Source organism: Neltuma alba, unplaced genomic scaffold (assembly GCF_004799145.2).
Source record: "Neltuma alba isolate B1F8T4 unplaced genomic scaffold, ASM479914v2 tig00011656_pilon, whole genome shotgun sequence".
NCBI classification, from domain to species: Eukaryota; Viridiplantae; Streptophyta; class Magnoliopsida; order Fabales; family Fabaceae; genus Neltuma; species Neltuma alba.
The window spans coordinates 82397-99681 of record NW_021636302.1 but is presented as its reverse complement, the minus strand read 5'-3'; the positions used below and the strand labels follow the sequence as shown (position 1 = coordinate 99681).

At 35.5% G+C, this 17285-nt stretch overlaps 1 protein-coding gene across 1 annotated transcript; it reads left to right on the top strand.

The window, feature by feature from the left end:
* The first annotated feature begins 2772 nt into the window (after positions 1-2772).
* On the top strand, positions 2773-3282 carry LOC114716415 (uncharacterized). Its single transcript, XM_028901422.1, has one exon. The coding sequence runs from the start codon at positions 2773-2775 to the stop codon at positions 3280-3282; it is 510 nt and encodes a 169-aa protein (XP_028757255.1).
* Positions 3283-17285: the final 14003 nt, after the last annotated feature.

Below are 17285 nucleotides of genomic sequence, written 5' to 3'. Positions count from 1 at the left end.
AGTCCCACTCCAGTTGGGTGACTACAAGGAGGATGTTTTATGTGTTGTGATTCCTATGGATGTGTCTCATATTCTTTTAGGACGCCCGTGGCTATATGACCATGATGTCACTATCCAAGGCCGAGCGAACAACCACATCTTCAAGCATGAGGGCAAGACCATCTTACTCCGTCCTGCAAAGCCTGAGCCTAAAGCAAAAGGTCTAATCCCCACGAAAGGATCCACTTCTAAACCTATCAACCTTCACCTCCTCACGGAAAAGCAATTCATCGAAGAAAGTAGAGAGGGTGATGTCATCCTTGCTGTTGTTTCTAAAGTCATTTCTCCTCCTGCACCAATACCTGACAACTTCCCAAAAGAAGTGACCCAACTCTTGGACGAGTTTAAAGATGTTGCACCTGAGGAGTTACCTCCTGACTTGCCACCCATGAGGAACATCCAGCATGCAATCGATTTGGTTCCAGGATCACAGCTCCCCAACCTTCCACACTACAGGATGAACCCTAAAGATCGGGAAGAGCTCAATCGTCAGGTTAACAGCTTGCTTGAGAAGGGCTATATCCAGCATAGCCTCAGTCCTTGTGCTGTCCCTGCCCTTCTGACTCCGAAGAAAGACGGCTCGTGGAGAATGTGTGTTGATAGTCGAGCCATAAACAAGATAACTGTCAAGTACAGGTTCCCGATCCCTAGGTTAGAGGACATGCTTGATTTCGTGTCTGGGTCTAAGTGGTTCTCCAAGCTTGATCTTCGTAGTGGTTACCATCAGATTCGAATCAGACCAGGAGATGAGTGGAAGACCGCATTCAAGACACAAGATGGACTGTACGAGTGGCTCGTTATGCCATTTGGCTTAACAAACGCCCGAGCACATTTATGCGAGTGATGACGCATATGCTGCAGCCCTATCTGGGAAAGTTCGTGGTTGTCTATTTTGATGACATCCTGGTTTTTAGTAAGTCCAGAGATGACCACTTGCACCACCTTAGACAGGTGCTTCTGACCCTGCGGAAGGAGAAATTTTATCTCAACCTACCAAAGTGCTCCTTCCTACAGAGCCAAGTTATGTTTCTCGGATTCATCGTCTCGGAACAAGGCTTATCTGCCGACCCTGCGAAAGTCCGAGCTATTCAAGATTGGCCAGAACCGCAGACACTGCATGAAGCACGTAGCTTCCATGGGCTTGCATCTTTCTATCGGCGTTTCATCAGAGACTTCAGCACACTTATGTCTCCAATTACTGACTGCCTGAAGAAGGATAAGTTCAACTGGACTCCCATGGCCTCCACAGCTTTCAGCACTATTAAGAAGAAACTCTCGAGTGCTCCCGTCCTGGCTTTACCTGATTTCAACAAGTGCTTTGAAGTTGCGTGCGATGCATCCGGGGTTGGGATTGGAGGCGTTCTCAGCCAAGAAGGCCACCCTGTCGCCTACTTCAGTGAGAAGCTCAATGAGGCCAAGCAAAAGTACTCCACGTATGACAAAGAGTTCTACGCCATTGTTCGCTCTTTGGAGCATTGGAAGTACTACCTCCTTCCCCAACAGTTTGTCATATACTCAGACCACCAGTCTCTCAAGTTCCTTAGCTCCCAACGGCATTTGAATGCCAAACATGCCAAGTGGAGCGAATTCATTCAGGAGTTTACCTTCGTGGTCAAGCACCGCCCAGGGGTAGAGAACAAAGTAGCTGACGCTCTTAGTCGAAGAATCCACGTTCTCAACACTCTAACGGTTAGTGTCATGGGCTTTGACCGGCTCAGGGATGAGTACACCTCGTGTCCTGACTTTGGCATCATTTATAACGAGGTTAAAGATGGCAACCGCCACGATCATGTGGATTTCCTTATCAATGATGGCTACCTGTTCCGTGGGACAAGATTGTGCATTCCCCGCACGTCAGTACGCGATTTTCTTGTTTGGGAATTGCATGCTGGAGGGCTAGCCGGACACTTCGGCGTTCAGAAGACTACGGTCCTAGTTGAAGATAGGTTCTACTGGCCTTCCCTTAAGCGTGATGTTGCTCGAATCCTTTCCCAGTGTCGTACATGCCATACGGCCAAAGCAAAGAAGAGGAATACTGGATTGTACACGCCTCTTCCTGTTCCTGAGGCACCTTGGAAGGACATTAGCATGGATTTCATGCTTGGATTGCCTAAGACAGTGAGAGGGCACGACTCTGTCTTGGTTGTGGTTGATAGATTCTCAAAGATGGCACATTTTATTCCGTGCAGTAGGACTACCGATGCCTCACATCTGGCAAAGCTTTTCTTTCGAGAGGTTGTGCGTCTTCACGGTTTGCCTACCACTATCGTCTCTGATAGGGATGTCAAGTTTGTCAGCTATTTCTGGAAGACCCTTTGGAAGCTATTCGGTATACAACTGAAGTTCTCGTCTGCTTTCCACCCTTAGACTGACAGACAGACTGAAGTGACTAACCGTAGCTTAGGTGACCTGCTCTGTAGTTTAGTTGGCGATAAGCCTGGTAACTGGGATTTAGTCTTGCCTATAGCTGAATTTGCTTACAATAACTCGGTCAATAAATCCACTGGCAAAAGCCCATTCCAAATTGTTCAGGGTTACAACCCAAAACAGCCTGTTGACCTTGTTCCCCTTCCCCTGTCTGCTCGCCCTTCTGAGTCCGCCGAGACCTTTGCACACCGCCTTCACGATATTCATGCTGAGGTTAGGCGTAAGTTAACTTTAAATAATGACAGGTATAAGGTAGCTGCTAATGTCCATCGACGTCACTAGGAGTTCGATGTTGGCGATCTTGTCATGGCTCGTATACGGCCTGAGCGTTTTCCAAAGAGGCCTTACAAGAAGCTGCATGCTCGTGCCTCTGGCCCATTTTGCATTTCCAAGAAGTTAGGGCCCAATGCATACTTATTAGAGTTACCTCCAGATATGGCTATCAGTCCAGTATTTAATATTGAGGATCTTGTTCCTTACCGGGGCACTTTCGAGCCGCCCCCTTTGTGTTCTGATGATTTTGCAGGTACCTCGACCTACCAAGTCCCAACTCCACCGTTGCCCAAGGTTGCGCTGCCTGCCCCAGCCATTGATGCCGTGATGGATGAGCAGACGATATCCACTCCAGCAGGTCCTATTAGTCGTTACCTCGTTCGTTGGAAAGGCTGCACTGATGCAGATGCCACATGGATTACTGAGGACGAATTTCGTCATACGGACCCCGCCTTCCTTGATGATTTCCAGCTGTCCAACTCTCCAGTGGCGAGTTCTTCCAAGCCGGGGAGAAATGATGCAGATTTTAATTTAACTAATTAATTATTTTTATTATTGTTTATTTTAGATCGTGGGTAGTTACTCCATTCACCCCACTTCCCCACTCCCCTCATTTTATTTCTTTTATTTATTTTATTTCTTTCTTTTATTTATAGTTTAGGGTTTCAGTTTGTGATCAGACTTGGCATTCAGAATTTATCAATCAGTTTTTCTTCCGTTCTCCCTGCTTCTCTGTTTCTCCTCTCTTCTTCTTCCTCTTCTCTAACTTTTCATCCCTTCCAATCCTTTCTTGTTTTACATCAACCTGTCTGCCATCATCCATGGTCCTTCCTGATGTATATGATTCATATCCGCTTCATCCTCAAAGGTCACCACAAAATAGCCATTATCTATATCCCGGACCGTGAATGGTTTGGATGTCTTCCACAGTCTCTCCAAAGTAGATCGCATTATCCAGAAGGGCACAGTCTTACCGAGAAGGTGCACTATTAGCGAATTTCTCCAAGGTGCACACCACAACTCGTATTCTTCCTTTGTTACGTGTAGTGTTGGGCAGTCCTCATCATCCGACAACTCAGAACTTGGAGCATTTGTGTGACTCGGTCGAGATGAGGCATCAGTGAAGAAGCCTTACAGACTGGCCATATATTCTGCCCAAGCATCCTCAAAGACTCCACAGCCCCTGCCGTCTTTCGCGACACCACCAGTTGCCGTCCCCGCAAGCTTTTCCTTGAAGGATGTCCCACTCATCGAGTTTGAGTTCAGCTTCTGGTCTGCCAGAACTGAAGCTTTTACATGTCGCCCCTTCTTTCTCGTTCTCTTCCTGATCTCACCATCCTCGGAGCCAACTCCTCCGCCGTCAGCCTCCGCTTGGGTCTCTGTATTCTCAGATCGGGATTCAGAGCGTTTATCCATACCACCAGCTGCTAACCAACCCTTAGGTATTCCTCCACTTATCTTGTAATTCTGCCCCGTATAAGGTACTTTTTGGGATCCTGACTTTCTCAAAACTACTGAGATATGTTATGGCACTATTTTCTCGCCTCAAATAAATCCACGTGGCATTATATAACATGCCCAAAGAGAGAGCGATGCTCTTCCCTTGTTCTTCTATTAAAATAATTAAAATAATTAATAATATTTATTTCGGAGTAATTTTTACTGAATTCTTTTTACCAATCCACAACTCCGAGAATCTATCTCCGGGTACCAATACTATTTATTCATCACGGGAAATTCCTCTAATTTTTCTTAAGGCAAAAGTCAATCTCTAAACATTTGACTTTGACTTTGACTTTTCCCGGATAGTATGTAAATAGGCTTTAAATTCTATTAAAGCCAACCTTTTTGCTTTCTGGGGACGGAATTATTTTTAAAACATGTGATAATTCCTCAAGTATTTTTCCTATTTTCTTCCAATTATCTGAGGCCTTCCTATATTTTAAATAATTCATTTTTGAAAAGATTCCAAATCAGTCAAAACTCTGGGAATTCCACAATTTCCTTTTAGGGGCATTTTTGTCATTTTAGCCTTATACAGCCCTTTGAACCTTATTTCCATTTTTCTAGAATTTTTCTAATGTGTTCAGGCCTTAACCTACCACTTCCCATTTTCAGGGATTTTTTCTGGAATTTTTGGGCATAATTTCCATATTTACACTTACCAGCCTGAAACTTTACAAAATTATAATTTTGCCCCTAGTTTGGCTTAACCTCAAAATTCATCTCATTGAGGCCTCCAACATAACCTTTGGCCTACATTTATCTCTATTTCTCATTTCTGGGCCCCGAGACTTCTTCTGAGTCTCTAACTTCCTCTTTTCTCAGTCCCAAAAAACTTTCCCTTTGTGATTTAGTCCCTGGAAATCCTGCTGTCCTTCCAGGGAATCTTTGAAACCTCTACCAAAAAGAATCTGATAGCCTACCCATTTCAGACTAATTTTGATACTTCTAGGTCCAAAATTCAGGATGTGACATCTCTCCTCTTGCTTCTATAACATACTAGATAGCATATTAATAGTGATAATGAACAAGTGTTTGCCATCAAGCGTAAACTACATGGGTCGTAAGTAGTATTAAAATATCATTCCTATGAGAACTAAGGCAAAAATCAGTTAATTATAACACTTGTGTTCATATTTATGTTGAGTGAAATTGTTTAAAAGATTGTAATTTAAAATTCAGTTGTTTCAAAATGATAAAATAACTAAAATTATAAATTTAATTTCAAGACAACTGAAGCCTAGGACTATTTTTCCCTTTTGTATGTCCAACCCAACTAAATCCCTCTCAGCTAGCACATAAATGAAACCATGTATTTCTCTAAGAAAATGTCCAATATTGATCATTGTTTGTTTGTAGATGATGCTTTATTTTTTTCATGAAAGCATCAAAAGTCAGTTGCTTGAAACTAAAGAAGATCATTGATATTTATGGAAAGGCTTCGGGTCAAATGGCAAATTTGGAGAAATATGGAATTTTCTTTTTGGCTAATATGTTAGAAGAACAGAGAAGAGAAGTTTGTCAATGACTTCAAGTCAGAGAGACTAGAGAACCAGGTAAATATCTTGGTTTACCTATCTTATAGTGAAGGGCAAAGTCAGAGGCTCTAGCTTTTATTAGAAAAAAATGGCAATGAAGATTCAGGGATGGAAATAACGTTTCTTGACTCAAGCAGGGAAAGAAATCTCAATAAAGGCTATTGCAAATGTTGTGCCTGTTTATCCTATGGCTTATTTTAAATTTCCAAAGAAGACTTATATTGAGTTTGACAAACTAATATCAAAATTCCGGCGAGGAAAAAATGATGAAGGTGATGGGATCCATTGGAAGGCTTGGAGAAATCTTACAAAGTTGAAGTCTGAAAGGGTATGGGTTTTAGGGACTTTGAATATTTTAACATCGCTCTTCTTGCAAAAAATACTTGGAGTGTTCTACAAAATCCTAATGCAATATGGGTCAAGACCTTGAAAGGACTATACTTCCCTCATGATGACTTTATGCACGCTAGAAAGGGCAGTAGGGCATCATGGGCATGGTCTAGTATTTTGGATGGCAGAAATTTCGTCAAACAGAATTTGATGTGGAAAATTGGAGATGGAAAGCAAGCTAGAATTTGGTTGGTGGAGTTAATACGAGTGGCATTGCAGAAGAATTGGGAATGGATAGTGATGAGACTGTATCCAAGCTCACAAGAGATGTTAAATGGGATTTATAAAAGCTTGATGGGTTAATTAATGAAGAGGTAAAGCTGAAAATTTTGCAAATTCCTCTTTCTGATTGTGATAGGGAGGATTGGGTTTTTTGGGGATGGTTGTTGGAATGGTAGATATGAAGTTAAGAGGGGATATGCTGTGCTCAAAGGGATGAATAAGAACATAGCCATAACGAGGCCTGGAACTTGTTATAGAATGCTTGGTGATTTGCGAAAGATGGGGTGGGGTCTGAAGGTGGTTTTGAAGGCAAGGCACTTTATGTGGATGGCAATTTTTGGTAGCTTGGTTACAAAAGAAGCTCTATGTGAGGAAACGTGGTGAAGATCTTACCTGTTCTTTTTGTGGCAAAAATCAGGAAGCAATTTAGCATTGTCTCCTTTTATGTGATTGGGATTGGAGGGTCTGGCTTGGGTCACCTCTTAATATTCATATTGAGGAGAAGGAGATCACAACGTTTGACTATTGGTTTTGAAGATGTGTGGAGGCAATTGTAGAGTAGATGATTATCAAATGGTAGTTCTGGCATCTGTCTGTTAGCATGTGCGGAAGGTAGATGTAATGCCATTTTTCAGGATACGGAGTTGAACTCACTAAGAACTCTGCAAAATACAATGTGCCTTGTGAATGAATATTAGGAGGTGAATGGTTTAGGGGTGAAGAGAGGAGTTGAGAAGAAGTTGAAGGTCAAAGGTAGATGGTACAAGCTTGACATGAATGCCTTGAAGACTAATGTGGATGGTCTTAAAAGTATTTTTACGGTATACAAAATAAATATGTGAAAGAATTTGTCTCGATTTGCGAGAAAGTGCTTCTAAGAAGTATTTTAGAGTTACCCAAACACCCTCTTCATATTAGTAAGGCTGGAATAGCTGTTGTGGTCAAAGATCATAATGGAATTGTCATTAATGGTTTTGCTGCCAAGGTCAATTCCACTTTTACTTTTATGTCAGAAGCTCTCGCCTTAAGACGAGCATTCAGAATGGTTGAGCAATACATTGATAAAACTTGCTTTATTGAATTAGATTGTGAAAGTACTAGTAAAATGGATAATAAAATCAAAAAAGCCTTCAATTAAAAATGAGGTAAAATTATAGAGACTTGCATATTAATTTTTCCATTCTGAAATAATACCATAATATTATGTATACATTTGCCTAAAACATGTCATCACAAATTGAAATCTCCACGCATGCACATGCATTTTCTGCATTTTCTTCTTTTTCTATTTTCTTAAGGAACCACTCATGCATTAATTGTGGGTTGGATTGAAGTGTATATCTTTTGTACAACCTAAAAATGGTTTCTTCAATTAATACGCATGACTCTATCATTCCTAACTCTCATGCATTCACCAGATTGCTGATTTGGTCGGCTTGTCACCTTCTGGACCACGCTCGCAAATGTATACATTATGTGTGTTTTCTTAATGCGTTTTTCTTCTTCTTTTCTATCCGGCTTTCCTGAGAAAAAGACAGAAAAACAGAAGGAAAAAGGATGGACGTGGGTTTGAAGTTTGGCAACGCAACACAACACTAGATAGCAAGTTGGGTACGTTAGCTTCTCCTTCCAAGCGATGACTTCACATTCAAATTCATCACAAATATCTTCAATAATTGAAGTAATCCAATCCAATTTTTTTTTGATTCAGTATTATTTTATATATATATATATATTAAATAGAGACAACTATATTCGTCACTGAATATTTGATAAACTGATCAATCAATATGTTGGGAAAAGAATAAAAACATTGATCAATCAATAAATATTAAAAAAATTATATATAATAATGAGATATTTCTTTTTTTCCCGATATTATCAAACATTTTTCAGTTACGGTAATGTTTCCATTATTATAATGTCCTTTTTTTTTTTTTGAAAACAATGTTGATGCCTTTCTATTTTTAAGGGAGTAGAATGAAGGAAACTAATGTTTAATGACTAATATAAAAGAAAAGAAATTAGAAATAGAAACCGTTTCAGTTAAAGTTGAATAATCTAAGTTTTATATCAAAGATGAACACAATATATTCACTTTTAAAAAAAAAATTAGTACAGATTTTGGATTGCAGGGAAGCTTAATCTTCTAATTTTGACCTTCAAATGCATTGCACAACTCGATTTTTTAATAAGGAAAGCTATAACCTTATGATAATGACATTAGATGTTCATGCATCTACATAATATAAGCTCTTTTGATATTAATTAATAATAATGTAGCTAGTACGTAGTATCCACAAGCATCAGAAATATCTAAGTTGGCACACTATATTACCCTGAAAGATATAGCTTTTCTAATTGACACCTAATGCCAATTTCATCACTAGTTAGGTTTTAAACTTGTTATAATTTATATGCTTATCCATTTACAAATACGTAACATATACGTAGCATAATATCTTTTGGTTCATTAATTCAGAGAGACCAAAACAAAAACCCATAGTTAATATATTCACGAACACATGAACAAATTAAGAAAAAGTATTAAATATTGGTCAAATGATGATGACAATAATTAATGGTGGGTCTCTTGAGCTATATCCATGCATTTTGAGGTTTGGAAGCTACATATATATATATATATATATATATAGACACACACAGAGAGAGAGAGAGAGGGGTAACGCCTGTGTATGCAAACAATAGGACAATAACAATCAATTTCTTTGTGAGGTTTATTAGCCAGCAAAGCTGTTTTGTTCGAGGATTTTGATTTTCAAATTTGAAGCAGTTTTGTCCTGAGCTGGAGATGGGCCATGCAATAATTATCAAGAGGTAAAAACCCTAGTTTTATTATTTTTGTAGAATCGTGTGATATTTAGTATTATTCGATCGAGTCTAAGTATTCTTAGATCTAATTGGAGATAGCCCTCTTAACATTAATTTTTCCATTTATAAAGTTCAAATCTAGACCATATCTAAGAGGAATTGAGTTCTTTACATTAATATTACGCTTAATCACCATTGGTTTTGTGTGCTTCTTCTTTATTTGATACCGGGTTTGGATTGAATTTACATTCTCTTGGAAGTTTGAGTATCAATTTGTTAAGTTTGTAAGTTTCGTTATATGTAAATTACTACTATTTGTTTTACACCGAAATTATACAATTATGTTGTAAAAGTTATTTTCGCTATCAATGCAGTTCATTCAACATATATGGAACTAATTACCATAATGTCAATATTCCTTTAATTACATGGCATGTTTCTGTTTTTAATGTTTAATGGGGCTTTTCAACTCTTCAAATGCCAATCGAGATATACCATTGGTAGTCTCATCTTATTTATTAGGGAGTTAGATGGCGAATAATATTTCTATTATAAAAAATAAATTATTTTTTATTTTTATCTATAAGTCAAACTTCAATATCAAACTTCAGCATTTACAAGTGTTTAGGATTTATGGGTAATTAATTTTCTTATTCAGGACCTGCATGTAATTCTCGCTTTTTATTTGCTATATTTGTAAATTCAAATAACAATAAAAAAGCATACATAGAAATTCACAACATGAAAAAAAATTCTCATGTTTAGAAAGTTATGTTGGCCAATATTATGTGCAAAGTAAAGAATTTACTTATCATTCTAACCTGAAATTTGCTTCTTTTAACAAACAATAAAATCTTTGATATACTAAATTTATGCGCTTGAACACTAACATTCTGTTTGGCATGAGGGAAACAGAGGGGATGAGAGGAAAGAAAAATTTTAACGAGTTTGATTTAAAAATATGAAGAAGTGAGGTTAAAAGCTTTTAATACATTTTTCTTATTCTTTCATCTTGCATATTCTTTTTATTAAAATTTTATAAACCTATTTTTTTAATTCTTTAAATTGAACTTATTATTAAAATTTTTCCTTCCCTTCCCTCCGTTTTCCTCATACCAGACATAGTGTAAAACATTATCATAGTTACATTAAAATTGTCTCTCTAATTGTATAATCATGTGAATTTACATTTCTAGGTTAACAATTTTTGCACTCTCACACACGGACATATGGAACTCAATCAAACTTTGTCAAATGTAAATATTAATTTAATCATGTCAGAAGGCTATATATATATATATATATATCCTTATTAATGGCAATGAAATTAGCACAAAAAAATTTTATGTTGTACTTTAGAAGGAACAGAATTTGTGTTAAGTTTGCAGGATCATATAACTTAAAAAGGGACAAATGTTATGAGAGAAAACGAGCCAAAAAGGCCATAAAGTCCCGAAGAAGGAAAAGGGATAGGATAGAGCTGTATATGCATATCAATAATTTCAGCCTGAAAGCCTGCAAATAACTTGGGAAAAAGTAATTATTTTGTGTATAGTATTCTCCTTCCATGAGAGATTAATTAGCAGCAGAAAACACATGATAATGAAAACTTGAGAGTGAATCCTTCTAACGACCCTGCTGCTGTGAGAGACTTTATAAGCAAACAGAAGGCATCTTCTTCTTCCACTCCTAACTGATCACTGATCAAAACCAGGTTTGTAGGATAAGATCATCAGAAACAAAAGATGTTAGCAAAATTAAGAGCTGAGAAGGGCATCAACGAAGGTACTATTCAACTTCTCCCCCCCCCCCATTTAGCGGATAGATATTTTGTTTTGTTATGAATGCTTTGGAGAATTATGAGCCTATGATTGTCCTCTGATTTGTTAGTTAATTTATCATGCAATGATTTGATTATTCTATCGATTCTTTTGTTGATTTGAATCTATTCCCTCTGAACAAGTTTCTTTGCAAAACTTGAATGGGATGATGGTACCGAAAGGAAAGAAAAAGTCTACAAGTTTGCTTTTGGTTTGAATAGGAAGTAGATTAGAATAATCAATTTTTTTTCCCTTTGCATTGACCTTCTGAAGTTATCAAAACAGTTTTAGGATTTTGGAAAGGTTTCATCCTAATTGAGCTAATCAAATTCTGAGCTCCTCTTATATAATACTTCTCTAGTCCTTAATATAAGACCTAATTATTGAGTTGATTTTGATCCTAAATATAGGATCTATTTTTCATATTTATTAATTTTTTCTAAATTGCCCTTATAAATACTCCCTCAACCATAATCAAGAAAAAGAGGGATGGAGAATATCAAGAAAGATGATTATAATGTTTTAGGAAAAACATGTCATATTTTTTATAATTAACTTATTTACCTAACTTTCTTAATCTAATCAAATTAGTTAAATATGTCTTATATTAATGACCGGAGTATATATATGTATATATTATATTCCTTGGATTCTTTGTCTTCTTTCTCTGGAAGTTAATTTTCGTAATTAAATATGGATGCCTTTTTCCAAATAAATGATATCTAGATATACCTCTTTTGGTCAACCATGTGTGACCAAGTATATTAAACAGCTGCTCAATTGAAAGTTCAAATGGGAATGCGCTGGAAAGTTTTCTGACGCGCTGATAAGTTACTATTCATTCCATTTAAATATAGGAGTTAAAAACTAACTTAATTTAAAATGAGTGTTGGCTTTGTTAAAGTACTGTCCCTTTTAATTATTTATATTGGATACAAACTCCTTGATTGAAAAAAAAAAAACCCTCTTAATATGTTAATAAATGAGAATAGTTTAGGAAAAAAATTATAAATTTAAAAGACAAAGTAGATTGATATTTTATATTGAAGATAAAAATAAGTCTATCTAACTCTTACATTTAGGAATAAGGGTATTACTTATTTTCTTCAAAAGACTTATTAATGGATTGGATGCCATGTTTTTATCTTCTTCTTTTTTTCTGGTGACAATTATTACCATCTATTAGTGTAAATTTTGTTTGTCAAACTTCGAGGGAATTTCTTTCTGTCTACGACTTGTCATCCTCACAGTTTAGGATCTAATTCTTTCATATATTTGTGTTTTATATCTAGCTATTAGTTCATTGGAAAGTCTGAAACGTGTTTGTGGATGTTGGGCTAAGTTTCTCAAGCTATATTTTGCAAACATAAATAGCATCTAGAAAGCAATCACGTTAAGGTGAACGCAAGATGCAAGCAATCTAACTACACCAACATGATACACAAAATAGCAATCTAACAACGTTTTCATGCATATATCTACGCTTCATAGATTTGCATTAATTATTATTTAGTTATTTGGTACGATCCTTCACATACTTATAACTCCAATTTCATGCTGATTATATTTGACAATGACGGTGTGTGTGTGTGCGCGCATATGTATGTTCAGTTGTTTACTGTGTTTTCAGATGAGAATAATGTGGAAGAAATCATCAACGTGCATGAGGAATACCACATGGCTCTAAGGACAAAATCGTATGCTGAGTTCTTCGCTAAAGCTCAGAACTTACTCACCAACACGCCTTCATTTTATGACAACCACATCAAATTCTCCGAAATCCTCCTCGAACCAGCACAAGAAACCATACCTTCGATCCTTAATGATTCATCAATCTTTTCAAGAAAGCCAGAACTCAAACACCTCATGCTCTCTTACTTCGACATTACTGCTTCCGCTTCACACTTTTGCACCCGTCTCCTCAAAAGCATCAACCAAATCCACTCTAATCATGGCTTCATCCGAAGGGCATTAGACATCACAGACCAATACGAGCACCATGAGCAGGAAGAAGAAGAAGAACAACAACAAGAATCTTCAAGCAACTTCGAACTCGTAGCATTCGAGCTCCTCCAATCATTTATGCTTTCCAAAAACCCTTTTTTGTACCCTGAAAACTTCGACTTCAAAACCGTCAACGACAACAACTCAGCAGTGCTTCAAAATCTAATGGCAATGAGGAAAAAAGTGATGAGGAAGATCAAGTACATAAAATACACAAAGAAAGCAAGTATGGTTTCTGCAACATTAGCTTGTGGTGTTCTAGCAACTTCTGCTGCAATTTTAGCGACACACAATTTCGCAACAATCATTATGGGACCAGCAATATTGTGCTTTCCTTTTAAAACTTTTAAGGGGAAGCTGAGTCGAAGGATTAAGGTTTTGAGAAGTGGGTTTCTTGGTAAGGTTTGTAATCAACTTGATGTGGCGGCCAAGGGAACATATATATTGAGTAGAGACTTTGATACGACGAGTCGTTTAGTGGCCCGGCTTCACAATGAGATTGAGAGAAACAGAGAGATGATTAGGTTTTGGATGGAAAGGAAAGAGGAGAAAAAGTTGGGTTTAGAGATTGTGAAGGAGCTGAAGAAGAGTGAGGTTGGGTTTAGGAAGCAAGTTGAAGAACTTGAAGAACACGTGTACTTGTGTCTTGTTACTATCAATCGTGCGAGAGCTTTGGTTGCTAAGGAAATGGTGAGTGGCTAAGTGTAATCCAGAGGGAACAGCACTCTCCATGTATAGCACCATGTGTTTTATTTGAATGGTCTAATTGTATAGTGTAATGAAGTTAATTTGCTTTATTCCTCTGTAAATACAATTGTATCTTTATTTTTGAGAAGAGGTTGCGTATTTATATAGATGTAAGGATATAATTGAGTAAAAATGTGTGCCTATATAAGTCCCGTTTGGTACGAAATATTGAAAATAAGATATAAGGATTGAGATTACAATTAAAAAAAATCATTAAAATAATATTTAGTATGAGTAATGGCTTGTTACATGAGATTAGACAAATCCATAGGGCTAGGATTGGGTAATACCACTTCTTCCCATGGTATTCTCTAGTTCTACATATATGGGTTTGACTAATCCCATATAACAAGCAGTATCTTATACTAAATATTCTTTTAATAAATTTTCTTAATCCCAATTTCAATCTCTACTTCTAATTTTTAATACTTCCTACCGAACAAGACCCTAGAGTGTAAACTATGATCAAAATAAACAAGTTGATCGATAGATGTGATTTTTGCAACACCTATAACAATTATACCATAAAGGTTAACTAATTAGCCATTGAATCATTAAGCCAGGTTTGATCCTAGGAGAAAAGAACATTTTTATTAAACTTTTTATTAAAACTTCTTCCAAACACAAGGGTTGATCCTATATTAGTGATGAGATGTCATTTTCCCTTAATGATACCCATTTTTTCTTTCTCTTTCTCTTTCTCTTTCTATATGTATATATTGTAAAATGCCCTTGGTAAAGTTAGGGGAATAAGTACTCAATCAGGGAAATTTTAGATATCTACGGAGGTCTCGTGAAGATAGAGAAGAAACAAGCTCCAGGACTTCACCGAACCACACTATTACTATTAATAAAAATAGGTCGGCCCGGGGGAGTCGTAAGCGAAGATAGGTGTTTTTGGTGTTGGGCCTTAATAAAGTTAAAGCATCCAGCACAAGGGAAATGTGAGAATGTGTAAAGTTGCTTCCATTTTCCTCTTTTGTTGCCCTAGCCCCTAGGAACATGTTTTTGTTTTCGTTTTGGCCCTTAATAGTATGATAATTCTTTTTCCGAAACAAATGGTATGATAAATTAAAACAAGTGACCCCAGATTGCTTGTTTTTTCATTATGATATATATATTTTTACAAGTTGTCAAATGAATATATCTTTTATAATTTTTATCCGAAAATATATCTTTTATGATGTAATTTTTATTCATCCGAAATTAAAAAAGGGCCATAATCTTTTGGATTTGAAGCATTGATGGGATGTGACCATTATTTTAAAAGTTGGATCAGAAATGCTAGAAATTCACTGTTCTCTTCATTCAAGTGGTTAATCTAGTGTGGGATTGGTGATATAATAATTAAATTAAATTTTGATAACAAATAATTATATCGATATAATGTGTGTGTATATCAAAGAAATAAGTTTATACATAAAATAAGACTAATTGTCAACATAATAAAACCATAATATGTGAAATTTTCAATAAAATAACACCACACGATTGCAAATAATTGAGAATATATTTATCTTTTTGAGAATCAATTTCTTTTAAAAAGAATTTTACATGTATTTTACTTTTTTATAGTATTTTTCTATCATGCTCAAAAACTGTTTGGATTAGTTTTTTCATAAGAGACTTTTATAATATACGAAATCAGTATATGAAAGAAATTTTGTCTTGACTTATATGAAAGTATTTTTTTTTAAAATGCTTTTGAAGAACGCCAAACTCCCCCCTAAAAAGTCTGTCCAGTTTCTAATCAAATTCTAAGTCATGACTTAATGGCAACTCAATTCCAATCTTGTTCATGATGGTTTCTTTTTGAAAGAATTTGGCCAGACTTCTTCCTTATGATTACGCCAAGCATATCTTCAGAATGGCACATGAATCTGCAGAAATAGCACGGCCTTAAAATATGCTTTCTGCATCCTTGAATATTCGGGGTCCCATCATCAACTTGTTACTTCTTTAGTAGTAAAACTAATAATTATTAACTAACCTAATTAATTATTAATTCATTCTTAATATAGATTCCACTTTCACATTTAACTGATAAAGTCTGAAGAAAGCCATAAAAAGAAATCCTATTTTTGACTGCCTTTTGAAATTGACGATCAGACTTTAGCCAGCCAACATGTCGCTGTTCCTTTACCCTCGCTCACATGCGGAACGCGAGGACCATGCCCCGTGCTCATTAATATTCCTTTTTTCTTTTTCTTTTTCTTTTTTTTAACTAAGGGCCCATTTATTTCATATTCTTTACTAATTTGTTTTAGAAAACTAATCAATTAACATTTTAAAAGAAATAAGATTTCTAATTATTTTGAGAGGTTGCTCTGAATTACTTTTTAAAAAAGGGAACAATACTTTTACTAAAAACATTTGTTTAAGAAAAACACTTTTGAGATGTTTGTTTAATATTTAAAAAGTAATTAACAAGAATTTTAAAAGAAGATTTCTCTATTTTTTTTAATTAGTGAACTAGTTTTAATTTTAAATGTAAGACTTTAATTTCCTTTTATCTTTTATATTTATTATTTTCTTCAAACTAATTTATTTAATTTATAAACCGTGTGTTCTAATGTTAGATATGGATATTTTAGGAAAAATCACGCTATATTTGTTAGAATTAAATAATTTTTTTAATTTTTTAATCTTTTTAATTATTTAAATAGTTTTTATATTAAAGATCAGAGTAGTGATAAATAAGAAAAATATTCTTTTTCTTCCAATAATAAGAAGAATATTCTTAAAACATAAAAATGGACAGATATTATAAAATTTAAAGGTAACTAAATACTATCAGTTCTAAATATAGTTTGCAGTGTAAATTATACTAAATATGAGTATCTCTTTCAATACAATTCAGACGTTGATTCACTATGTTATGACTTGTGAAGAATTAGTTTCTTCTGTTTTGAATAAGATACTATGCTTTTCATAATAGAGGTCACTTTCTTTTTTGAAAGATACGGGCCCTAACACTTAAGTGGGCCTTTGAAATTAATGGCTCTCAAAAGAATTGATGATTGCTTCTTCTTGTGTTTTTTTTTTTTCTTTTTCAATTGGCAAAAGTATAGTTTATCTTTTAACTTCACATTAGATTACATTTTATTTGTTTCGGTCCTTTACTTTCATAAGATATTTCTTCAATTTTCTAATTCTAATATCCTTTATCATTAATGAAAAATTATTAACATTAATCAATAGGGATTAAGTATAGCAAAAAATGATAACTTTCATAACATGACAAAACAAGATTTAATTCCTTGTCAAAAAATATACTTATATTTAGTACCTAACTGTGTTTTAAACTCATCTAAAAACAATAACATTATTTATAAATTATACAGTATAATATTTTTAATTTTAATAACCCTCATGATTATAGTCTTAAAATTTTCGAGTTATCGCTGGCACAACTCATAATCTCACGCTCCTTTTTCACAGCTGCTATCTATCCATCCTTCCTATTTGGCTATTTATAAGAGTCAGACTA